Raw genomic sequence first — 23,708 nt, 5'->3', positions numbered from 1 at the left:
GGCGCCTATATTTGTCATCACCTTTGATCTTTGGTCGGCGCCGAGAAGGAGAGATCAAACATTTACCGGCAGGTTTTGTGATTATTTCTTACCAGATTTACTATTACTGAAGCTCATTGGAAAAACAAAACAAAACAGACGGTAGTCCGTCTGCAGACAGAAATAGTCAGAAATAGTGAGAAATGTGAGTGTTTATATTCATTTTCAAACGCAAGTGGCCACACATGGAGACCTTAAACTATTTACACATTATTTTGTTTCCTCTGAAGTTGTTAGGGAAGTCTCTTTTTTTCCTAACGGAGTGAGTTGCACAAGAGTCAAAGCGAACGGAAATGAATCTGCATGTGACAGATCGACCTTGAACCATCATAGGCAAACAGACAGGTTTAATCCCAGGTTTACTGTGAGGTGAGCCCACACAACAGATTAGAAATGTGGAGATGAATCCAGGCGACCTGCAGGGTGGAACCAGTTTCCTCTGCGGCCTACTGGGCACTCAGACTGGCGCTGCAGCTCCACCTGACAGTGAACCTATCAGCTGTCAGTCTGTGACAGCGGATAGGTCGGTATCCTGCCAGGTATGTGGAACGAGATCAACGACACGAGAGGAGTCAGCCACCGTGAATTATTAATCGCAAGAAGAAGAAGAAGAGTGGAATTTGCATTGGCAGGCACATGAAGGGGACATTAAATCAGTGGGTGAAGTGATGCAGCTGCGGCTCGTTGAGATCCTTGAATGGACGCGGTGAACCGAGTGTCGTCAAGCAAGTCCTATAATCCTGCCAGGGAGAGGGAGGCGTGTCTTGTGGCCTTAACGGAGGCGCCCCCTGCCGGCGTGACCACGCCCAATCAGCTGTTTCCTCAAGTTTCCCCGACCGACGCGCGCTGCTGCTGCCGAGGGAGAGAAAAACTTTTCCCTCGTTCCTCCTACAGTGCGTCGCCGAGCTCCCTGGGCGCCACGCGTTTGGCGCAGTGGCGTTTTAAATAGCCGACTTGACTGAGGGACCTGGCAACAGGTAGCGACCGGCCGGCCGGCACGATGATGTCCCCGGTATTGGCGCAGCAGCGGTGGTTCCCCACTAGCGCCCAGGTAACGGTGCTGCAAGCCCGCGGCCTCCGCGTCAAGGGCAAGAGCGGCACCAACGACGCGTACGCGCTCATGCAGGTGGGCAAAGACAAGTACCAGACGTCGGTGGCGGAGAAGTGCGTGGCGCCCGTGTGGAAGGAGGAGGCCACGTTCGACCTGCCGCAGCCGCAGTCCGCCGCCGGCTCGGAGCGGACCACCCTGCACGTCCACGTCCTGCACCGGGCTCTGGTGGGGCCCGACAAGCTGCTGGGCCAGGCCGTCATCAACCTGCTGCAGCTCAGCCAGGACCGGAGCCGCAACAAGACGGAGTGAGTGAGACCGCAGCACTGTCGGTTGGAAAGTAGCATCGGAGGGTTTTTACAAAAAAGAGACGACAAGGATTACAAGTCGATTATTTTGTTTGTTTGTCAATGAACTATTTCATTCATTATTCCCACCTAGGAATCCGTTTGTTTGATCTCAGCAGTCAAGAAACCTTTCCAAGTTGTTGAATGGCAGATTGACTCTGATTCTCCTCTTACGCTGCAGTTCAACGCAGCAGTTCTTCATTGCTGATGAGGCAGAAGTGCGTCAACGAAAGTGTGGCGGGAAGTAGCTGGAAAGTGATGACCCTCACTTGTTACTACCAGTGTTTCCTGACACTAGACCGTCAGCAGTGACAAGAGAAGAGATGTGATGTCACAAAGGGCACAAAGGCCACCTGGCTGTGGATGTCAGTGACAACATCCGCAGCCAGGTGTTGGCTTCGCCCGCTTAGACCGCCCCGTTTTCTGTCCCCTTGTGAACCTGTAGAAGGTCCAAGCGAGCGTCAGTTTTAGCATGAGGCTGTAAACAAAGGGCTAAAGAATCTTCTGTTGTTATTGCAGCAGGATGAAACGCAGATATTTGACAAATGAGTGTCTGCGAGTAGGGGCCCAGTGTGTAGTCCCTCCTCTTTGACAACACTTGGGGATCAAACAATTTTTCATTTTGTGAGCTGTTACACGTGCAGATCTGTGGATTATCTCGGGCTGAGGTTGTGTTTTTGAACATTTGAACGAAACACACACACACACACACACACACACACACACATATGCACACATCACTACCCTTCGCCATTCTGACTTCTGAGCGTCGACCTCTCTCGCAGCTTAAAGGATTTGTTCCCTCCGTGGCGGCACTCAAGGATGCCAATTAGCATCACCCGCTCAGGCGCACGAGTCCTAAGATCAAAACACAAAATTTGTGGGTCAAAAATGTTTCGCCACTCTTTCATCTTGCAGACGTTGGCGGCGTCGGAGGACAGAGCCGAGCCAAGCGCTTGGCGGGATTAAAAACGTCTTTAATCCCAACCGTCGGTCGTGCTCTGAAGGCGTGTCAGCGAAGTAATTACATGAGGTGGTGGCAGCTTTCATCGTCCAAAATATTCACACCCATCCGGTGAATGTCTGCTGACGTAATAACGGCGAGAATCAGGTTTCACCAGACTCCGATGTCACCAGGTGACTCCCTCCCTCCTTTCAAGCAGCAAATTAGCTCTCATAATAAAAATAAAACTCGGGTTAGTCCCGGCTTTTGTATTTTCTTCTTCTTCTTCTCTTTCTTTCTCAAGCCTTCCCGAGCTTCGCTATTTAGGTACTGCTGTTCCCCCACTGTGTGACCGGTGTTAAACAAAAGCAGGCTGCATACCAGGCAGGAACACACACACACACATATACACACACACTTCCTTCTTCTTTCTGAAGAGGTTGTGTGTTGTTCAGTTCCAATGTCTTGGATCACAGCAGGAAGCGAATTGTTTCGTGTGCCGCTCCTGTTTCTCACATCTTATTATTATTTTTTTAATTGTTCAAAGAAATTATTTATATATTCCAGCCTCCAACCTTTCATCCCAAAGGGCCGCGGGCCCACTGGGGAAGCTCGCCATGACGCTCCACAGATCAGAGTGGCGTCTGAGCCGACATGGCCGGTTTGTGTTTTTCTGGATCTAGTCCTGCTCATTCTTCGAGAGGAGATTCAGCGGACGTCTGCTCTGTGTTTGTGCTTGACGTCGAGTTTTCGCAGTTAGGTGTGATCACACCTGGTTGGTCGTGTGCGTCAGGTCATAGTCGTCCTGTCAGCCGTTTTAAAGGCGTTTATTTTTGTATTTCGGTCTATGGGAATTTTTTTGCTGCAGTACCTCGAGTGGCCACAGGGAAAGATCGGTGGCGCTGCCATATTGCCAGTCAGTTATCCAGTTCTTATAACACATCCATGGTTCCACTGCATGACGTGTTTCTTTGCTCTCAGAAAACCCTGGAAAACACAGATTAACCTGTGTTGACTGAAAGTCCTCTGCAGTCGGCAGCTACTGAACTTTGCCTCCCAGGTTTAAATCCGGCCTCGGCCTCGCATTCCTGATGGCTTTTATCAGTGAAAAAAGGCCACAGTGAAAGTCTCGCGAGGTCACCTCACTGGACGCCAAATCCTCCTGCCTCGCAGTGCAAACATGCTCTGCGAGCAGATCTAACGTCAGAGCCACAAAGGTTTTATTTCCGGCGTGAACAAATTCAAAAGGATTATCATTATTTTAAAAATATTTTACTTGTCACTCTCCCTCTGTCACTCTCCCTGCGTGCTTTGTTCACGCTAATTGTCACTGTTCTGGTGTGTCAACACCGCCTCACGCAGCTGTGTTTTGGCGATAAGGGAGCCTTGAGTCGCTCACAGCGTTGTCTTATCGTGTGACACCGTGTGCAGAGCGTCGCGTGAATTTACAATACGTTCCCCCCCTTGTGCGGTCTTGTCTGTATTGGCTAGTGGAGCTCATCTTCTTCTTCTTCTTCTTCTTGTGATAAGCTCTACTGTTGGGCGTTACTATTTCCTCCTCCTGCTGCACCATCACTCGTCGCTGCAGCCGTTCACTCCCTTCACACTTGTGCAACTTCCCCCAGGCTGTAAAAGTGAAGTTCTTCTCTTCTCTTTTCGCTGTGTGTGGTGACCTTTTTGTCAATGGCATGTTGTGTCCATTTTGGAGAAGTACAGCACATGCTTACTCGCTTACTCATCTATGCCTGTGCTTGATGTGTTGTTTCAGCGTATTGTTGTGTATCAAAATCTATCAGATTGTGATCAGAGTAAGGCGCTACGTTAAGAAGCTACATTGAAATGAGAGGAAGCGGCTGTGTCGCCCAAGACCATGGTCATCCTAAAATGAAAAAAATATATATATTTTTTTTTTGCTTATTTGATTTCTCTCTTTCCAAGGAATTATGTTTGAACATTACTGCAGCGACTCGACACAAGTGTATTTGGTAGGATGACTTTGACATCAGCCTCAGCAGAGCAAATTACAGGAAGGAGGTTTTCCCCTCCGTTATCTGATGGTGCCGCATGTCTGAGGCATTCCACAGTTGGGGAAGAGGTGGGGGAGGAGGGGAAAAAGTTGTGGGGGAGGAGAAGAAGGAGAAGATGGGGGAGGAGATGGTGGACGCATGCACATGGACGTCACAAAAGAGTCATCAAGGCCAAAATGTACTGACCAGTAATGTTTTGTTTCATGTTCAACGGCAGGTTATCGGGCTGCCCAATGTCTTGGTCTCGTCTCGATCTTGATACTCTCTAGTCTTGATCATGTCTTGGTCTCAGTTGATGCGGTGTTGACTGCAACACACACTCGCACACGCGTTCACACGTTCATGCAGACACTTCTTCATTTCCTCAGGAATCCAGATTTCCAGATCCAGAGGCCTGTTTGCTCAGTGTTCATCTGACCTCAGATTTCCGCCTAGTCGGCACTTTTTCTTCTTTTTCTGCTGACTCCTTTTTTTCTAGTGGTTCTGTTGAATCCTTCTGCTTATTTTGGGACCCCCTCTGTCACTATTGGTCTGTGGCATAGGTGCAGAAATGCAGCCAAAGATAACATGTTTTCAGCGCTAATGCTAAAATGATGATTCTTTCTCATTTAAAATCTGAAGTTGAGGTTTGTCACAAGTTGCTTGTGTTGCTACAGGGGAGGATCTTGTGAAATCAGGCCGCGCTCCAGTATTGTAAACATGGTAGAAACCCACATACATTTATGACACACAAAGAGCAGCGTTTTATTCGGCAGAAAACTTTTCCTTCGCGGTCACTTGGCCTGCTCGCAGGCTCTGCAAAAACACTGCAGTAGCTGCTGACTCACACCCCACCAGGATGCATCATAATTTCCACTGAATACCAACTTCAGCTTACTGTAACTCAAACAGCCTCTTGAGCCAATTGATGAAGTAACTCTTCTGTTCAGCAATTAACCAGCGAATGGAGGTGAATTTAGATTTTCCAAGCTCGCGTTTTGGACACAGCAGCAACACAGCATTTTTTCTGGTCTGTGAGAGCTGACCGCTTAAAGCCAGCTCGTAGCTGCTGCTTCCAACTAAAAGGAGGCTAAACATCCATGTTCATGATAGGGATGTTAACAATTAATCGATTATCGATTAATTGTTTATTAAGAATTCAATCAATTAAATGAAATTAGTCACTGACTCATTGAACACTTTCTACATGGGTAGTTAAGTGAAATTTAGGTTCTCAGGAAAAATCGCCAATCAATTAATTATAAAATCGATCGATAAGGTCAATCAACTAACGATTAATGAATTAATTAATAATTTGCAGTTCATGAGTTTGGCGAGATGGATGAGCCAGGATTCTGAGTTGAAAATCGGAGCAGCGCCGCTGCCACCAAGAGTCGCTTGAAATGCACCGTCCTAACGAGACGCCTCTCCTCCGCAGATGGTTCAAGCTGCTGGACAAGACGGGCAAAGCGGACAAGGACCGAGGAGAAGTGCTGGTGGACATCCAGTTCACCAGGAACAACATGACGGCCAGCATGTTCGACCTCTCCGCCGCCGGGAAGCCCCGCTCCCGCCTGGGCAAAATCAAGGATAAGGTGCGCGGCAAGAAGAAGGACTCGGACGCCTCGGCCGGCACGGCGCCATCGTATCCGCAGGTCATGACGGACAGCGAGGAAGAGGAGATGGAGGGAGGGAGGGGTGGAGAGGAGAAGGAGAAGGAGGAGAAGAAGAAAAAGAAGAAGATAAAGTCGCTGTTCTCTCCCAAGTCAAACCTGCAGAAGAACATGTCTCAATCCATGTCGGTTCTCCCTGGGAAGAACCTGTCGCTGAGCGGCAGCCAGTCGTCGGGGCTGAACGTGGATCCCTCTGAAGGTGGCAACTCACTCACTCACTCACTCGCTGCTTTGCTTTTCCACGCACAATTTCACGCATCTCCATATTTTCTTCTGCCCTTCCAGGTAAAAAGAAGTTCAAGTTCAAGATCCACAAACGTTCGGGCAGCTCGGACAGCAAGGACTCCACCTCCTCCTCTTCCTACGTCCAGCAGAGACAAGGCGTCGCCGAGCAGCAGAGCAACCTGTGCATCAACGGCTCTCACGTCTACTGTGAGGAGCCGCAGCTGCCGCCGTCACGGCCGTCACGTGTCGCCTCCAGCTTCAGTCTGACCAGTTCGGGCCATGGATCCATGGAGGACGTTCTGGACGGTTCTCCGCCATCTGTCGATTCTCTGCAGGCGGCGAGGAAATACTCAGCCTGCACAGAGGAAGAGGAAGACACGGCTGAGGTGGAGTGTGAAGAGGCGGAAGAGAGAGTCAGGATGAATGAAGAGATGACGGTACAGGAGAGACAGAAGATTCAAGAGGAAGGGGGAGAAGAAGAAAAAAGGCAGCGGGAGGAAGAGGAGAGGATGAGGATTGAGGAGGAAAAGGCCCAGGAGGAGACACGGCGACGAGAAGAAGAGGAGTTGGTGGAGAAAAGGAAGAAACTGGAGGAGCAAGCCAAGAAGGAGGAAGAGGAGAGGCTTCTCCTAGAGATGGAGAAGAGAAGACGAGAAGAAGAAGAGGAGGAGGAGAGGCTTCTCCTAGAGATGGAGAAGAGAAGACGAGAAGAAGAGGAGGAGGAGGAGAGGGTGAGGAGACAAGAGGAAGAGCAAGAACGACTAGCTGAGGAAAGGAAGAAACTGGAGGAAGAAAGGAGGATTGAAGAGGAGAGAAGGAAGGAGGAGGAAAGAAGACAGGATGAAGAAGAGAGGGAAATGAGACAAGAGGAAGAGCGTAAAAGATTGGCAGAGGAAGAGGAACAAAGAAGGGCTGAAGAGGAGAGAGAAGAGAGAAGAAGGCAGGAGGAGAGGAGACTCGAGGAGGAGCATAAAAGATTGGCTGAGGAAGAGGAGAAGGCAAGGAGGCAGGAAGAGGAGAAGATCAGGAGGCGACAAGAGGAAGAGCGTGAAATAGCAGAGGCAAAGAGAAGGGAAGATGAAGAGCGAGAAAAAAGGGAGGAAGTGGAGAGGATTCAAAGAGCTGAGGAAGAGAGGCTGAAGGAAGAGAGGAGGAGACAAGAGGAAGAGCGTGAAATAATAGAGGCAAGGAGAAGAGAGGAAGAAGAGAGAGAAAGAAAGGAAGAAGAGGAGAGGATTCAAAGAGCTGAAGAAGAGAGGCTGAAGGAAGAGAACAGAAGACAAGTGGAAGAGGAGCAGAACAGAAGACAAGTGGAAGAGGAGCAGAAGAGGAGGCGAGAGGAAGAGCTTAAACTGGCGGAGGAAAAGAAGAGACAGGAAGAGGAAGAAAGGAAAATCAGGGATGAAGAGGAGAGGATGAGGTTGCAGGAGGAGAGGAGGAGGAGAGAGGAAGAAGAACATCAGAGAAAGATGAGGCTGGCTGAAGAAGAAAGAAGGCAAAGGGAGGAGGAGAGGAAGAAACGGGAAGCAGAGGAGGAAAGGAGGAACCGTGAAGAGGAGGAAGAGAGGTGTAAACAGGAAGCAGAGCATCAAAGAAGGCTACAGGAAGAGGAGGAAGAGAGGAGGAAACATGAAGAGGAGGAAGAGAGGAGGAAACATGAAGCAGAGGAGGAAAGAATGAAACAGGAAGAGGAGGAACGGAGGAAGCAGGAGGAAGAGCAGCAGGAGGAGGAGGAAAGGAAAAGGGTGGAGAGAGAAAAAATAAGAAAAGAGGAAGAAGAGAGGGTGGAGGAGGAGCAGAGGAGGAGAAATGAGGAAGAAGAGAAGGCCAGGAAGGAAAAAGAGGAGCGTGAGCGACTGCAGGAAGAAAAACGACAAAGAGAAGAAGAAAGTAGAAGAATTGAGGAAGAGGAGCAGAGGAAGAAGGAAGCGGCAAGAGTCTCTTCCACTAATCCATTCGACGAGAACTACTCAGCGACTGGTGGCGGCACAGTGGTGGTGTTGAGTGCCAGGCGCAGGTCAGTTCCCCTCGTCCTCCCGCGTTCAATCTCTAAAACGTGAAATTGCCAAAGAAAAAGTTCAATGTCGTGACCAAATTGTCTTCGTCGGTTTAAAAACCTGTTTGATCCTCATCAGAGCGGAACGCTCTGTCCCGCCAACCGCGATGGCCTCCGTACGAGGCCTTGTTATCCGAGCAGGCCTTTATCTCCCGTCGTAGCGTCTCTCTGTAAAAATGTTTTGCATTGGAGCGAGCAGACGGACGCCTGCTGACGTTGACGTGCTGGTTTAGACATCCAGCCGTCTGACTTGATGCACCAGATAAAAGAGAAGAGCCCACAGAAGAAAAAAAAATTTCAATAGGATGCAAAGGTGGCGTTTTTTTTTTTTCCAACCCTTCACCGTCGTTCTTGGTTCTTGCTTTTTATGCAAAAAATGTCGTCTAAGCCTGGTAAAAGTGCTGCGGCTGCAGCGCCCAGGCTAATCTCCTGAGCCGTGGCCGCAGCTGTTTCCTGTGCTTCTCCTCGGTCCTGGTCTTCGCTGTGAGAGGGCAGATACCAGCGTGGGTTTCCTGCGTTTCTCACAGCTGAAGTGGTTTGGTCAATTTGGTTATGTAACACTAAGACCAACCGGGTGAAAGCGCCCAGGACTGGAGCTCGGCAAGATGGATGAGCGAGAATTCTCAGCTCGGCTCAGCTTTTTTACCCATGAATATGTTTTCTTTCTCCTCTGATTCTATTTCCTCTCTTTCTTTTTTCTGTTGAACTACTATCCCCTGTTTTTTTTAAGAAGTACTTGAGTCAGCTGAACTGCCCCGTCGTCTGTCGTGTCTCCTTTTTTCCAGGAGTCACACAGCTGCGTTATCACCAGGAAGCGCCGCCGCTTCCTCCCATCAAAGGGATCTCGCAAGCAGCCAGCGGGAGAAGCGAGCCGCTCCTCAGCCTCCGGCCGCAAACCAGGCCCAAGACGTCAGAACGCTCAGCGTTTCGCCGCAGCGCCGGTCCGACGCCAGCGACAGCCAGAGTGTGAGTGGACCGGTGACCGAGGCCAAGCACGGCAAGGGGCTGGCGCCGTCCAGACCTCCGTCTGCTGAAGGCAGAGCGACGCTCGGGGCCAAAACTGCCCCGTCCATCGTGGAAAGGACCCTCGGAGAGCCCGAACAAGCGGCCAGCGTCCGAAGCTTGAACCCGTTTGAGGATGACATGGATGATGGCGAGTTTGTGGAGTCGAGAGTCAGATCTGCGAAGAAGACTCGCGCTCCCGCGCTGCCTGCAAGCACAGTCAAGCAGAACTCGGCGCCGCCCACTGACGCAGTCACGCAAAGTTCCACCCCGGAGCCGACGGGCCGAGAGTCGCGGCCTGCCACAGTGGAGAAGAAGGAGGGGCCTCCTCCGGCCACACGCAGGTGAGAAATACCACTCCTGACCCCAGTGTTGACTCTGACCAATCAGAGGCCTCCAGAAGTAAATGGCTTGAAATCCTTCCTCATGTGTTTCTCTGGTCCTGCAACTTTTTGGAGCCACTTTTGGAACTTTTACCATTACTTCGAAGTGTGACACACACACACACACACACACACACACACACACACACACACACACACACACAGCTCACTGTTCTTCTTCTGTCTGTGACTCCAGGCTTCTACCTGTGAAACCCCTCAGCCCTGTGGGATCACCGACTGCCTCCCTCGAGGGGGATAAAAAATCCACAGAAATCCTTGGAGATGTCACAAAGGTAGCAGTTTTTTTTCACAACACTGTTCAGTTTTTATCTGGTTTGATTTCCAAGGGTTTTATTATAGGCCCATTGATTAGCTTCGTCATTTGGCTACTCCAACGCTGCCTTTGTTTCCGCTGCAATGTCTGTAATCGATGTTCGTGCGTCTCTTCGCAGGCAAGCAACACCACCAAAGGACCGTATTCCCAGCTGACTCAGGCCGAGCTCATCTCTCTGGTGCTCAAACAGGACAAGCAGCTGTCGGACAGGGACAAGAAGGTAGCGGAGCTGGAGCAGTACATTGACAACCTGCTGGTGCGCATCATGGAAGACAGTCCGAACATCCTCATGTCGCTGAACTGTCCGAGGAAGGCTGTCTGAGTCGACCGCCGGCTGGCACTTTATCCTCAGAAATACCCTGCAGTCACAATCACAGCCTTGTATTGTCATTTTGAGATTTCTTTTTCAATAAAATGTTGCATAAGCTGCACATTTCAGAATTTCAGTTTGAGCCTCACATCAGCTTCTTGGAATATTCCTGATTTTGGATGCTGTACAGTATTGACATGATGCCTTGTTACAACTGTTAGTCCTTTTTTGTGTTTATTTCTGCTGTCACAATCTGTAGAAAATAAATATCTATAAATGTTGAATGTTTTTGCTAGCATGACAGATTTGATCACTGTTACGTTATGATTTGTCTTTAATGTCCAAGTCTGCCCACCTCATCCCTCGAAGATTTCCTGTTGCCTGTCGATTGGAGAAATCCTCCAGAATGAAGAAGAGCCTTAATCTGCTGTTACTTCCAAAAGAGCACTAATGTGGATTCTTGCTTTTGTACTGAAAGTTCTTTATCGTGATTATACTCACTGCAAAGAGGCACTTTACTCAGCTTACACTATTTACTTGTACACTGTATTGGTGCAGTACACTGTATTGTTCTATTAAAACAGGTCAAATAAAAATGCATTATTATAAACAAAAATCAATAACTTCCACAACTTTTTTGTATTTATTTGAGAAGAGACCAGTTTGTTTGGGAATGAAAGTCTTGGGAAATATGTGGATACTAGTCATATGTGGAGAATAAGAGTGTTTAATATATCTGTGATAATGGTTAGTTTAAATAACCTTTTATGAATTTCTGAGATCCTGTTTTTAGTACAATAACAGAAGCTAACCACATTCATCTAAAAAAAAAAAAAAGGTACAGTGACCATTGTTTTTCTTTGGTTTTGAACATAACTTCAACGAATATGAAGAGCAGATTTTAATTCATACTGGCCTTAGACGTGAAATAAACTAGGAAACAAAAACGACAACAACAACCACGTTTGACACGATTAGCTTTCATAGTGGAACCTTTAATGTTTGGGGCGCTACATCCACCCGGACTTATTTTACCGCGCACCAATGCGCCGGATGTGTCCCAAGGCCGCGTCCGGATTTTATAAAACGAACTTTAAACGTTGTCAATTCACAACCCGCTCGTTAACTCAACAAATTGAGGATGTCGGTGTGTCTTGTCTGTTCTGACTGACTGACGTAAATATCGTTGTAGATATATTTCTGAATCGCTACGGGGCGAGGCGAGGCGGGCAGCGGCTTGTTTTGGAAGATGTCCCGTGCGGGTCTGAGTTGCCCGGGCTGCGGCTCGTCCAACATCGTCGACGATGATTTGTACTGCCAGGCCCAGCTGGTGTGTGTGGACTGCGGCTCCGTGGTGTCCGAGGGTGTGCTGGCCCACGACCCGGTGGGAGGTTCAGGTTCGAGTTGTCTCTCAGTGCCGGAGTGTGGAGTTGGTTTAAAATCAAGCAATATTTAGTAACAAAATAAAATCTGATTCGCTTTAGAAAACAACAACACACTAACCACATTGTAACGCTGCATCTCAAGGCCAAAAGTAATTTGGTAATACAGATTGAACTGGGGAACACTGGGACATGGGTTTTCACAAGTAGAAATCCAGAAATATCCTGCAGTATCTCTTATTTACAGTATCCTTACATTTTATTAGCCAGTAATGCAAACACAGACACACAACCAGACTAATTTGACTCAAATCAAATAAACAATTGTGACATTTTTCTTTTCATCTCTGTACTTTTACGCTGAAGGAGAATTTAAGACAAGCTAATGACCCATCAGTGCTCTCTGCTGGACAAACTGTGTAATTCCACTGACCAGATGCAGCTAATATTGCGATTGTATGAAGAAATGATTGAAATGATATTTATCTAATTACCATCCTGAAATATTGGGGGGAGGGGAGAATGCCATCTGTATTTACACACATAACATGGTGACTTTAATTTTCTGTCATTTTTTTCCACAGTTGTCAGCTACAGCCGAACTGCAGCCGTTGCCAAAAAGCCCTGTTCAAACCTAATAAAAGGTGAGATCTGGCCGTCCGAAGCACTTTTATTTTTACTTGTTGTATTTTTTTTTTGCGTCAGCAGTCTCTCCATCCTACCTCAAACAGGACTGCAGCGCGTCAGGGCCATCTGCCAGATCCTGCGCCTCAACAAGGAGATCGAGGAGCTGGCGCAGACCTATTACAACAAGGCCTACCAGCACGACAGCTTCATCAAGGTGACCCTCCACAAGAAGGAAGTGCTCGGTGGCTGCTGCATACTGCTGAGCTGCAGGCTCCTCAACTGGCCACTCAGCATGGGCACCGTCAGCTCCCTGCTGGAGGCCGACCCGGCGCAGCTGGGCACCGTCTACCTGGAGATGGTCAAGGTGCTCAACATCGAGGCTCCTGTGACCAACGTGACGGCCATGATGGAGGGACACTGCGCGGAGTGAGTGAGGAAGACTGTTGTGACGACTGCAAACACATGGCAACAACAACAAAGATTTTTTCTAGTAGTGTATAATAGCATATTTTTTCAGCCAGTGAGGTCAAACTATTTAGTGTCATATTTATTAGAATATCGATATCATGCTATATTTTATATATTTTCAAAACATCAATCATTTCATGTCTCTTTTTGTAAAAACAATTCTTAAAATATTTAAAATTGGATAAAAAATGAGGTCGTCTTAAAGGAGCAGAGACACTTTATCACCGTGTTGGCTCAAGCTAAAGTCTTACTGTGCTTTGTGACATTGCAACAGGCTTATTTCCAGAACTATATTTTGCCTACATTTTCAAAAAAAGAAGTGGAGCTAGCAAAAAAAGTGTAGGATGGACTTTTCTCACTCCTGTGGTGTTCAGCAACAGTTAAAACACTTCTAAAGTGAATTTGGCACATTATGGAACATTTAAATGGTGGCTTATCTCACACTAATGCAAATGTAATGGGATTGGACAGCGACTGAGGATGTGTTTCTGTGCGGCAGGTTCAAGTTGAGCTCCTCCCACGTCCCCGAGGAGCTGGCCGAGAGCTGCCAGGCCCTGAGCAGGCGTGCCGTGGCCCTGGTGGAGCTGGCGGCCGACAGCTGGATCGTGACGGGACGCCGGCCCGTCCCCATCATGACGGCGGCCATGTACTTGGCCTGGCAGTCTCTCAAGCCCAGCCGGCTGCGCCTCAAGTACACGCTGGACAAATTCTGCCGGATGGCCCAGGTGGCGCCGCACAGGGTCGCCAAGAAGAGGGTGGCGGAGATGAAGGAGGTGCTGTGCAAGCTGGGGAGCGAGATCCCCTGGGAGACGGTGGCGCCGACGCCAGCCGACGTCCTGCTGCAGGTGGAGGACATCCTGAAGCACCGGCACGCCCTGCTGAGACAAGCCGTGCAGGCGCACAAGGACACGGTGGCAGAGGAGAACCCCACCAGCTCCGACCTCGTCCCTGAGCCTGTGGAGGAGGAGACTCGGAATGGACCCTCTGAAGAACACGGCAGCAGTGACGTGGCCGAGGGCCCCGAGCCAGATCAGAACTGGGGGAAGAAGCTGCTGTTCGCCCCTCCGTGTGTCGTCAGTCCCAAGAGGAGACGAGTGGAGAGGCCGGAGGGGAAGGAGGTGACCGGCGACGAGGAAATCTCCGACAGTGAAATCAATTCGTACATCCGGACCCCTCGAGAAGCTCGAGAGTTTGCGCTCGCGCAGAAGATGTTGGAAGACAAAAGGTGTGAGGATGTGATTGGACAGCACTGACACGCTGCCTCGGTGCAGTCGTTACGAGGTTCCGTTTCTGCCGTCGCGCTCAGAAGAAAAAACCTTTCTGACAGATTCTATCGCTGTCGCATTTTGATTTTTATTTAATGTTAAAATGTATTTCTTTCCTTCCTCCTATTGCTTTTTTCAATTGGAGAAACTGAAAATGAAGAAGAGCCTTTTTCCAGTAAAGTGGATTCTTGCTTTTGTACCGAAAGTCGTTTACTTGACTCAGACCCTAACTGCACTTTACTCTGCATACTTTAGTCATAATGTGTGCAATTATTAACTAGTGAACTACTTCATTAAAAACATCTTTGATCATCCATCTTAGGTACTTTTTTATTATCATTAGTATCATTAGTATTATTTGCAAACACACAGGACGACGCAGATCCACACATCCCCACAGATCCCTCATATATGCACGACACTTTTGCCCTTCATGCTATTTAACAAGCGGGATTCACTGATGCAACAGCTCGCCAACCGACCCAGATATCGTTTCATCTGCGCGTCACGCCGCCACGCGCCTCCAGTGATCTGATCCATCCAGGTTGCAGCTCGCCATGCAAATGATGTCCTTAATTTACAGTGGAGTGGCAACAGAGAAATGAAGATGAAGCTTCCCATACTGGACTGATGTTACTGTGTATGTACCAAAGCCCAATGTCCAAGAAAGTCAACAGCTGCAATCATGGTCTAAAGAGGATGAATGCTGCCATGCTGGTTAAAGTCTTCCTCTTATTTTGTAATTTTGTCACCTTATAAAGCAAGATAATCGATCAATGTGGACACAGATATATTTCCAAACTGGTCTCAGTGGTTTGAGGTGTGTGTGTGTGTGTGTCCCCCCCCCCGGTTTGAATTGCGCCACCGGCCGCTGCTCTCACAGCACCACGGTGGCGACGCAGTGGTTTGCGGGAGCCCCGATGCGGCGGCGCCACTTGAGCATCTTGCGCAGCTCGGCGCGGAAGCGGTCGTGCAGCCAGGCGTACAGGAAGGGGTTGCAGCACGACGAGCTCATGGCGCACAGGTGGCACAGCAGCTGGATGAGCAGGAAGTAGCGCTTGTTGATCAGGTGGATGTCGATGTCCCGCAGCACGTTGAACACGTGGATGGGCAGCCAGCACACGGCGAAGGCGGTCACCAGCAGCGCCACCAGGCGGAAGATCTTGCGCTTGCGGGCCTGCAGCCCGCCGCCGCCGCTGCTGCCGCCACTGCCGCCGCGACCCGGAGCCCTGTGGCCCGGCGCCACGCACTTCTTCAGCTTGACCGTGATGCACAGGTAGGAGAGGAAGACGGCCGAAAGAGGCAGCACGTACGTCACCAGCAGCGTGCTGTACGCGTAGATGCGCCGCTCCGTCTCCTGGTCGAGCCAGAACTCCTCGCAGATGGTGAAGCCCTCGTCCTTGAAGTCCACGTGGTAGGTGTGCGCGACGGCCGGAGCCACCAGGCCGCAGGACAGCAGCCAGATGCCGCTGAGCACGGTGGCGCACGTGGCCACAGAGGTGCGCTTCTTCAGCGGGTGCACCGTGGCATAGTACCTGCGGAAGAGAAGAGAGCCGCGGTTTGAGTGGTGAGTTTTACATTTCATTACATCGTCTGCATATGCTGCAACTTGTTTTGAACGCTAATCTGTGTCTCCGTCCTATTGGAGAACTTCAAAAAACTGTGAAAACTCTGTCCTTCACCTATTTTGCTTGACCCCCAGTGTGTGGAAAGCGTGCACTAAAACATGCAGTGATGAAAGAGATCCCTTTGTGATGTCACACAGGGTACAGACACCTCTCACAACATGTCAGACGACATCCTCAGCTAGGTATGAGGAGGACTAGGCGACTTTGTTTTAGTCCCGTTCCAGCATCTGTTTTTGCAGGAGGCTGTGAACTTGCTCTTAAAAATGTAATCAATTTGCTAGAAAAAAATATATTGATCGTCATCCTAAACAGAGGTCTACACAATCTGCACAAACACGTAATGAAAAAACAAACACAACAACAACAAAACAATGCACGTCAGTTCCTCGGCACTAAGCCAGGCTGAAAGCTCCTCAGTTTGGAGTTCTGCAGGTCGGCTGTTGGAGATTTCAGGTTTAAAACCTCAGTGACCCCTGAAAGCTGCCTTGATCAGTGAGCAAATCACACCTGCGACAATCTCAGCTGCAGACGATCCTCTTTTGGTACCTTGTTTAGACTTCCATCGCATCGTTTCCATACGTGCAGCTGTTTTTGCCAACTAAGGCGTATTAGCCCGTTGTATTGTGTTTGGCCCTTGTCGGCCACCGTAGGTTTTGCCCGGTATCTTAACATCCCACCCACCTGTCCACCGCGATCGCCGTGAGCGTGAAGACGGAAACGTAGACGGTGACGGGCTGGATGAGGAACACGGCGTAGCACATGGAGCGGCCGAACGCCCAGCCGCGCGGGTTGAAGGCGTAGGCCAGCGTGAAGGGCACGCAGCTGACGCACATGAGCATGTCGGAGAAGGCCAGGTTCCCAATGAAGAAGTTGGTGACGTTGTGCATCTTGCGCGTGCGGCAGATGACGTAGAGCAGTAGGTAGTTGCCGAACACGCCCACGGCCAGGACCAGCGCGTAGCAGGGGATGATGAGGGGCTTGAAGGTCTGCAGCAGGGCCACGTCGGCGAACAGGGAGCTGCTGTTGTTGGAGACGTTCTGCACGGCCACCTCGTAGATGCATTCGTCCGTTGGTGCGCTGCTGTGATTACCTTCCATGGTTGTAAATCTAAAAAAAAAAACTAAAGATAAAAACCCCTCAAATCCCAACCACATTTAGATCTGCTTTGAAGGCTGCGTGTTAAAGAAAAGCTTTGTTCAATAATTGAGAGTGTTCAGAAATAAAGCTGGTCTTGATATTTCGTAGATAGAAGGCCACGAGAGAACATTTTCTCTTAACACACTCTGACCATGTAATTTAAAAGCGCTGCATCGTAAAGGACATCAGGGTACACAATATGAATCTGGAACTGCTGGTGCCTGCAGAACCTGCAATTATCACTCAGCATAGAGCGACGAGTCAGAGGTGGACTGTAAAATGTTATCATAGAAATGACCATTGTTGGAAAAATGTTGTGAAAGTCCGGCCTGGATTTTTAGCTGCGTTCAGACTGCCAGGCAAAATTCGAATTTTGGCCCATCCAGATTAAAACCGGATGGCTCTTTTGTAGTCTGAACAGTCACAAATGTGGCCCAGTCTAAACAGAGCCAGATCCCATTTGGACACTTGCTGAAAACATTGTGGACAGGCAGCCCTAAAAATTTGGATTTGAGAAGGAATCTGATTTGAATCAGATTCGCCTGCAGTCTGAATGAGAATCATCAATAGAATGAGGCTGCACCATTTAAAAAAAATGGTGCAATATGGAATATTAAAAATGTTGAAGGGGGGAATTTAGCAAAAGTACAGAACAGTAATTATCCTTCTGTTAAGCAAAGCCATGAATGAAAGTATTAACACAAGGAAAATATCTACAGAATAGCACTGTCCTGCAGTGGCATCATCTCACCTGCATTTTAGTAAATGATGACGCAAATGGCCACAACTGATATTAACAATTGATCATTCGTAACCATCAACATATAATTCATATTACAGCGATACAGCTCTCATACCTGCAGCTGGTCTGAAGTGCTTGAAATCCGAGTTGTCTCCTCGTCTCTCGTGCCTCAATGACTGCGCGCGTACTAATTCGCACACAAGTACCAACCGCAGACTTCTCAGTGGCCCCACCCCCCACCGCTCCTATTATAAGTGAAGTTTACAAACCTCATTAAAAATGTGGTTGGTTGTTTCTGCCGACACGGAGGACTGGCCTGACTCACGGTATTGGTAGCTCAACTTCCTGCAGTGAAAAAGCTCCCGGGGTGACCTGTGCTGCATGAGAGGTGACAGGACTTTGTTGCATCACAAACTGTTTTTTCCCCCTGTTGATGTCACAGTTTTTTTTTTTTTTTTTTGCCTCTTCTTCAGAATTTCTACAAATGAAGAGCGGCTGGAGGTATAGGAGGGGTCTTCAAAATTCAGTCCAAATCTTTGTTGTTGTTGAATGAATGAATGAATGAATGAATGGATACATGAAATATTCTTTTTTCTGGAGGTGTTTATCATATACTTCAGTGTCGCTATTATTATTGCATGAAATAAACATCCCCAGTTTTGTTTTGGTTTTGTGTGTGTGTGTGTGTGTGTGTGTGTGTGTGTGTGTGTGTGTGTGTGTGTGTGTGTGTGTGTGTGTGTGTGTGTGTGTGTGTGTGTGTTGAATGCACTGATATCGAGTCGCTGCCTAGTCTATTTATTAAATAGCAACAATTACAATCATCAATTTGTCCATCGAATGATCTCCAAGTGGGCTTCATTACCGATATTGCAACCAGTCAACTCGGGCGGCCCGCTCATTCATCCCAACTCAAAGGGTTTGGCTTTGTGGATCTGACGCTAAATGAAAAAAAAAAAAAAAAAAATCCAATCTCGCATTTGCAATATTCCCTCTTTTGATCACGTCGTATGAGTTTCACATTTTCAGTGGAACTGTTCCTTTAAGACAAATTACCAAATCAGAAAAAAAATAAATCTCAGTTTAACTAAATCCCACTAAAATACAGGGGAGGAGAAGATTTCAAACGTGAAATAGTTAATTACTGTCGCAGGGCAAAAGCCTCCCACATTTAATTATTAGAATTTGCGTGTAAATGTTGACGACACTTTATATTCCAACAGGGATGCTGACATCACTGCGCTCAGCTCGGAGACAATAACTTCTCCCACAACGAGACGGTTCCATTTGAATGTCACGTTGCATAAATAGTCTTCAAAAAAACCCACACACATATCAGATAGTACTTGATGTTTCTCACATTTCCTTCCCACGGGACGGCTTTGTTCACTTTTTCGACAGGTTCTCCGCCGTCTTACATTAAAGACCATATATACAGTATATTTGAATATTTCATTCCGCCACCCAATCATTTGCATAATCTTTCTGTGCTGCTGAACTGAAGAAATACTGAAGGAGGCTGGATAATTCATGTCAGGGGGCAATCTTACATAAGAGGATGGTACTGCAGGGTCGCTCCCACCGAAAATTATTTCAAGAACTTCATTTTCAAAACAAAAACAACAAGAAAAAAAGGATGGAAAATGCGATCCAAGATTTCCAATCCTTGAACTGCCATCTCCATCCTCTGGAATGGAAATATGTTGGGTGTGCAGTGGGTGCAAATTAACATGATGTGGTTTGTTAAAATTAAGTTGCGTGGCGTATAAATATATTTCAGATGTTGGAATTTTGAAACCATGCAGAAAACAAAGAAAATCCATGCAGTGCATTTGTTTCTTTGATATTGTTTCCTTCCATCCTTGTTATCGTTGCTCTGGAGGGATGCAAAGAACGGCATTGATAATTGATAAACGAGGGAGCAGAGAAGCAGCACCTACCTGTGTTGTAGTTCTGTCTGCGTTGGAGTTGAGTGTCGAGCAGAACGCTCGCTGGTTGTGTGACTGAGCTGCTGCGGCGGCTGTTTGAGGATGTTGGTGGTGGTGGTGGTAGGGGAGGGACTGTGAGAGTGAATGAGTAGAGGAGAGAGGCAAATTGACAGCAAGCCAATCACACAGTACACACACACACTCACACACACACACACACTGTTCACGTTTGTGTTGTTGGATTCGACACTTGATCATGAAGGTGGATCTTAATATTAAGAGCGATGGAGATGATGGATGGATGAGTGAGCACAGACGTGTGTGTGTGTGTGTGTGTGTGTGTGTGTGTGTGTGTGTGTGTGTGTGTGTGTGTGTGTGTGTGTGTGTGTGTGTGTGTGTGAAGCTGTTCAAAGCCGTGTTTAACCGCCGTACCGTGTCTTTAATTTGTTATTTGAATGAGCGTCTCAACATGAATTTGTCTGATGAAACCAACCGGGTGTTGTGTTTTAATTGTCTTGTCTCCCCTTTAACCGGTGATGAGGGAGGGGTATTTAGGATGGGAGGGGAGAGGGTGGTGGTGGTCGCAGCCGCTCTTTTCTCCCCTGCACACAACACCTTCAGACTGAGCAGGGCTCCACCGCTCTGATGGATTACAACCAATGAAATTGCAGGCAAATGGACAGTTTTGGCCAAGGTCGTCGACGCTGCAAATCAAGTACAAAAAAAAAAAAAATCATAAACAAAAGCATAAATCTATCCATCTGACAACGTCGTAAAAACTGAAAGTGACACAACAACTCTGAAGCAGGAAGTTGCCTTTTTCTGAACGGACCAAATGAGGCTGTTTTTTTAAAATCACAAATTCAATTTTCAAAGGCAGTTCTTTGACCCTGTTGTGACAGGAAAGTCATTGCCTGCTCAATTTTTCCAATTTTTTTTGGGGGGGTTTCTGTTCGCTTTGCCATGTGACGCTCCAACAAAGCAGCAGGTTTATTAGGGAAGGTAGAAGGCAGCGTTTTAATGGAAAGCTGTAAACAGAGGGTTAAACACACTGCTTTCTGGAATTTGTCTGAGTAATGACCTGTTCAATCAATCAATCAATCAATTAATCAATGTGTTTATTTTCATATGCACAGGACAGAAACAAGTTTCCCTATGCTATTAAATTCTTCATTGGAAATTAGAATAAAACAAAAATGTGCAAAATACGGAATATACAAAACAATATACAGAATGCGAAAACAATGCAAATTATTATTTTTTTTTAATTGTAAACGTAAACAGACAATTGTGCATGTGCAAATGTGCAGTTATGGATGAATGTTGTCCTTGATGATTATACTCCTATTTGGTCTTATGGAGTCTGACTGCAGTGGAGATGAAAGAGTTTGTTTTTTTTCTTCTGTACTTCCGGCCGGAGGGCAGAAGTGTAAACAGTCAGTGCTGGGGGTGGGTGTGGTCTTTGAGGATGGAGGCGGCTCTGCTGTACACCCTGCGGTGGGAGATGCTCTGCAGGGGGGGGGGGCACATTGGCCCATGAAGAGCTTTTAAACACTGGGTCCGCTGTTCTCAGACTAAGCTTGAATAAGTTTCATAAGTGACACCGTGACTGACAGTTCCACGAGTTCTGTCTGCGGAACCGAGCGTGAGGACGGCGCAATCGCAATTTTTTCCCTCTCCTTCCGAAAATACTTATAAAATGGCCTTTTTAGTAAAAATGACGGACAAATTATGAATGTCAGCAGCCATTACCGCTCGGCCTCTTTTCCTTCCGCTTCCCTGTAATTGCCAAGGAGTCGGTGCGAGGATTCGGTGCGAGGATTCGGTGCGAGGATTCGCTTCTCACAGCTAAAACAGTAATTTCCTGGTTGCAGCAGAGCTTGGAAAGAATACACAAAATGTCAAAAATGGAGAAGAAATAGGCAGAAAGGCAGCCTAATGACAACAGGGCTGCGTGAGCAAAGCAAGCAGAGGAAGAAAGAAGAAAACAGCCAATTTGAATGACACGTGCTGACATCACTGCTGTCTGTTGTTCACCTAAAGCTTCAAAAATCCTTGTGGTTGGAGTCGAGGATGAAAGAAAGAAAAAGTCTGTGGAATTGGTTCATCCCTCAAAGGATCTAGAGAGAAAATCCATGTACAGGCACCGAAATATTGACGCAGCCCTCTGAGGCAGCAAGAAACAAACTTTGCATTTTTCAGAGCAGGGCTTTCATCCACACAGAGGCTGCAGAGTCAATTACACGCAGCGGCCGCCCGGACTCGGCTGAAAGCTGGCAAGGAACGTATGCGGCTGAAATTTCTCTCTTTCTTTAAATATTTGCAACTTTAGAGCTGCAGTTCATTTAATCTCCAACGTATTGCAGCGTATTGCGAATGTAGCTGTAAACTCATTACAGAAACTACATGCGGACAGACAGATAAATATATACAGCACACGCAGGAGATATTGCAGCAACGCCTCTAAAAGAATCCCACCAGATCAATTTCACATGCATTGTGCATGGAGATGAAAATGAGCAGTGGCACCAGATGTGTTTGTATGTGTGTGTATGTGTGTGTGTGTGTATACTGGACAATAATGGTTGTCAGCAGTGGCTGCAAGTTCTTAAAGTGCATCTCTGGATTTAAAGAAGAGCCTGAAAACTGTGAATTATTTTTACAAGAATGGTGTTGCAGTGACCAGCGTCACACGATGTTGTAATTTCACGTCATGGCCACTATGTAAACCCAGGCGCTTCTCATGTGGTTCTCTGTTGGTAATTAAGAATCCTTCCATCCATACATCCATTTTCAATACCTGCTTCTTCCTGAGCTCAGGGGCACGCTGGAGTTTCTCCCTGCTGTCACAGGACGAAGGCAGGCAGGGACTGTGGAGCACCTTGAGAGAAGCCACGCAGACACAGGGAGAACATGCCAACTCCACACAGAAAGGTCAATTAAGAAACCTAAAAAATATATAAGAAAAATATATAAGAAAAAAAATGATCTTATAATAATATAACCCATGCACTTCTCGTGTTTGTTTGTTTTTTTGTTTGCAGTGACAGACACTTTGAGTCTAACGCATCACCTCTGCCCACACGCTCCCATCAGAGGCGACAGCATAAGCATTAAGAATTCACTGTTTGCTCCCACGCTGCAATTATTTCTTCTCTGCTGAAAGACTCTTCAGACACTCAGAGGCATCAAAATAAAGCAAATGTAAACAACTTACGTCCTTCTGCAACCCTTCACACTCTGGATACGTTTAGAATCTTTATTTCCTGTAGTGTTTTGGGGGAGGGGTGGATATAAACATTTTTCATAAAAGCCATAGTGCTGGAAAGATTACTTGAGAGAAATGTTGAGTGTTGTGCTGTAACCATGGAGTGTGTCACTGCTTAATTTAATTTATTTACGTGTGTTGTTTGCATTGACAAAGCTCTCTGGCGGAAAGACTTTCTGCTTGCAACTGAAAGTCCAACCTTCACTTCTTTTACTGGCTCCATTTCTTTTAGAAAGTGTCTGCTAAAACATACAGCTCTCGAAAAATCAATTGTCCAGTGCCCAGCAGGTTACTGAAATGCTGTATTTTTAATAGGAGGCTGTGATCAAAGGGCTAAATATAGATGCAAAAAACTATACAGATTTTTGTTTGTTTGTTAATTATGCAAAACGGATGCTACAGATGCAACTTTCTACTTCCCCTTAAAAAAATATATAAAAATAATCTTGATATGTTTCAGGTCTGCATTCGGGTCCGTTCCACAAGATGAAGTCCAAAAACTAATGCTGAAGTCTGATTTGCAGACAGTGGAACAAAGAGGAAATGAAAGTGCACGGGAAAGAAAGAACACAATCCGGTAGCGTCAAACTTCACTCCAACCTCATCTCCCCCTGGTGGTCCCTTGGAGTATGACAGCTGCTTGTTATTCCTCAGAGGTGGGTGCCTAAGTTTGTATGAGCTATGGGACACTGTCCTTTAACTTGATTAGAGCAGACTTTACAGCCTCCCCAAATCAAGACAGCGGCCCGTTAATGTAATTGAGTCAAATGACGCACGGCTGACTCGACACGCGAGCTACCGCTGCTAATTAAACAAATGGGCTCCCGGAGTGATCCGGATCTCGAAGCCAATAACATTCATCTTTAAATGTGCATCAGGATGTGAGAAGCGTAGATCTGC

At 47.3% G+C, this 23,708-nt stretch overlaps 3 protein-coding genes and 1 long non-coding RNA gene across 4 annotated transcripts; 2 read left to right on the top strand and 2 right to left on the bottom strand.

The window, feature by feature from the left end:
* Positions 1-173: 173 nt before the first annotated feature.
* On the bottom strand, positions 174-2,482 carry LOC142900602 (uncharacterized). The gene is made up of 2 exons (XR_012928907.1): positions 2,374-2,482; positions 174-1,413 (listed from the first exon to the last, which is right to left on the bottom strand). It is a non-coding gene; the product is annotated as an uncharacterized LOC142900602 (long non-coding RNA).
* On the top strand, positions 710-10,989 carry rab11fip1b (RAB11 family interacting protein 1 (class I) b). Its single transcript, XM_076044902.1, has 6 exons — positions 710-1,395; positions 5,822-6,255; positions 6,342-8,298; positions 9,123-9,683; positions 9,919-10,015; positions 10,175-10,989. The coding sequence occupies exons 1-6, from the start codon at positions 1,040-1,042 to the stop codon at positions 10,376-10,378; spliced, it is 3,609 nt and encodes a 1,202-aa protein (XP_075901017.1). The 5' UTR covers positions 710-1,039; the 3' UTR covers positions 10,379-10,989.
* A 352-nt stretch (positions 10,990-11,341) lies between these two features.
* On the top strand, positions 11,342-14,422 carry brf2 (BRF2 general transcription factor IIIB subunit). The gene is made up of 4 exons (XM_076044938.1): positions 11,342-11,763; positions 12,333-12,392; positions 12,480-12,801; positions 13,343-14,422. Exons 1-4 carry the CDS (start codon positions 11,616-11,618, stop codon positions 14,094-14,096), a joined length of 1,284 nt encoding a protein of 427 aa, XP_075901053.1. The 5' UTR covers positions 11,342-11,615; the 3' UTR covers positions 14,097-14,422.
* A 406-nt stretch (positions 14,423-14,828) lies between these two features.
* Positions 14,829-17,013, bottom strand: LOC142900597 (prolactin-releasing peptide receptor-like). Its single transcript, XM_076044980.1, has 2 exons — positions 16,418-17,013; positions 14,829-15,643 (listed from the first exon to the last, which is right to left on the bottom strand). Exons 1-2 carry the CDS (start codon positions 16,888-16,890, stop codon positions 14,986-14,988), a joined length of 1,131 nt encoding a protein of 376 aa, XP_075901095.1. The 5' UTR covers positions 16,891-17,013; the 3' UTR covers positions 14,829-14,985.
* Positions 17,014-23,708: the final 6,695 nt, after the last annotated feature.

This window comes from Nelusetta ayraudi, unplaced genomic scaffold, assembly GCF_046127955.1.
Source record: "Nelusetta ayraudi isolate G7.1 ecotype Tasmania unplaced genomic scaffold, CSIRO-AGI_Nayr_v1 ptg000083l, whole genome shotgun sequence".
Classification (NCBI taxonomy): Eukaryota; Metazoa; Chordata; class Actinopteri; order Tetraodontiformes; family Monacanthidae; genus Nelusetta; species Nelusetta ayraudi.
Note: the sequence above shows the minus strand (reverse complement) of the source record. Positions and strands in the feature narration are given on the sequence as shown.

Coding starts and splice junctions, on each gene's coding strand:
- LOC142900597 (XM_076044980.1), bottom strand. CDS start 16,890: ATGTGGTTGGGATTTGAGGGGTTTTTATCTTTAGTTTTTTTTTTTAGA. Junction 15,644..16,417: donor ACGGCGATCGCGGTGGACAG/GTGGGTGGGATG, acceptor TCTCTTCCGCAG/GTACTATGCCACGGTGCACC.
- rab11fip1b (XM_076044902.1), top strand. CDS start 1,040: ATGATGTCCCCGGTATTGGCGCAGCAGCGGTGGTTCCCCACTAGCGCC. Junction 6,256..6,341: donor GAACGTGGATCCCTCTGAAG/GTGGCAACTCAC, acceptor CTGCCCTTCCAG/GTAAAAAGAAGTTCAAGTTC. Junction 9,684..9,918: donor CCTCCTCCGGCCACACGCAG/GTGAGAAATACC, acceptor CTGTGACTCCAG/GCTTCTACCTGTGAAACCCC.
- brf2 (XM_076044938.1), top strand. CDS start 11,616: ATGTCCCGTGCGGGTCTGAGTTGCCCGGGCTGCGGCTCGTCCAACATC. Junction 11,764..12,332: donor CGACCCGGTGGGAGGTTCAG/GTTCGAGTTGTC, acceptor TTTTTTCCACAG/TTGTCAGCTACAGCCGAACT. Junction 12,802..13,342: donor ATGGAGGGACACTGCGCGGA/GTGAGTGAGGAA, acceptor TCTGTGCGGCAG/GTTCAAGTTGAGCTCCTCCC.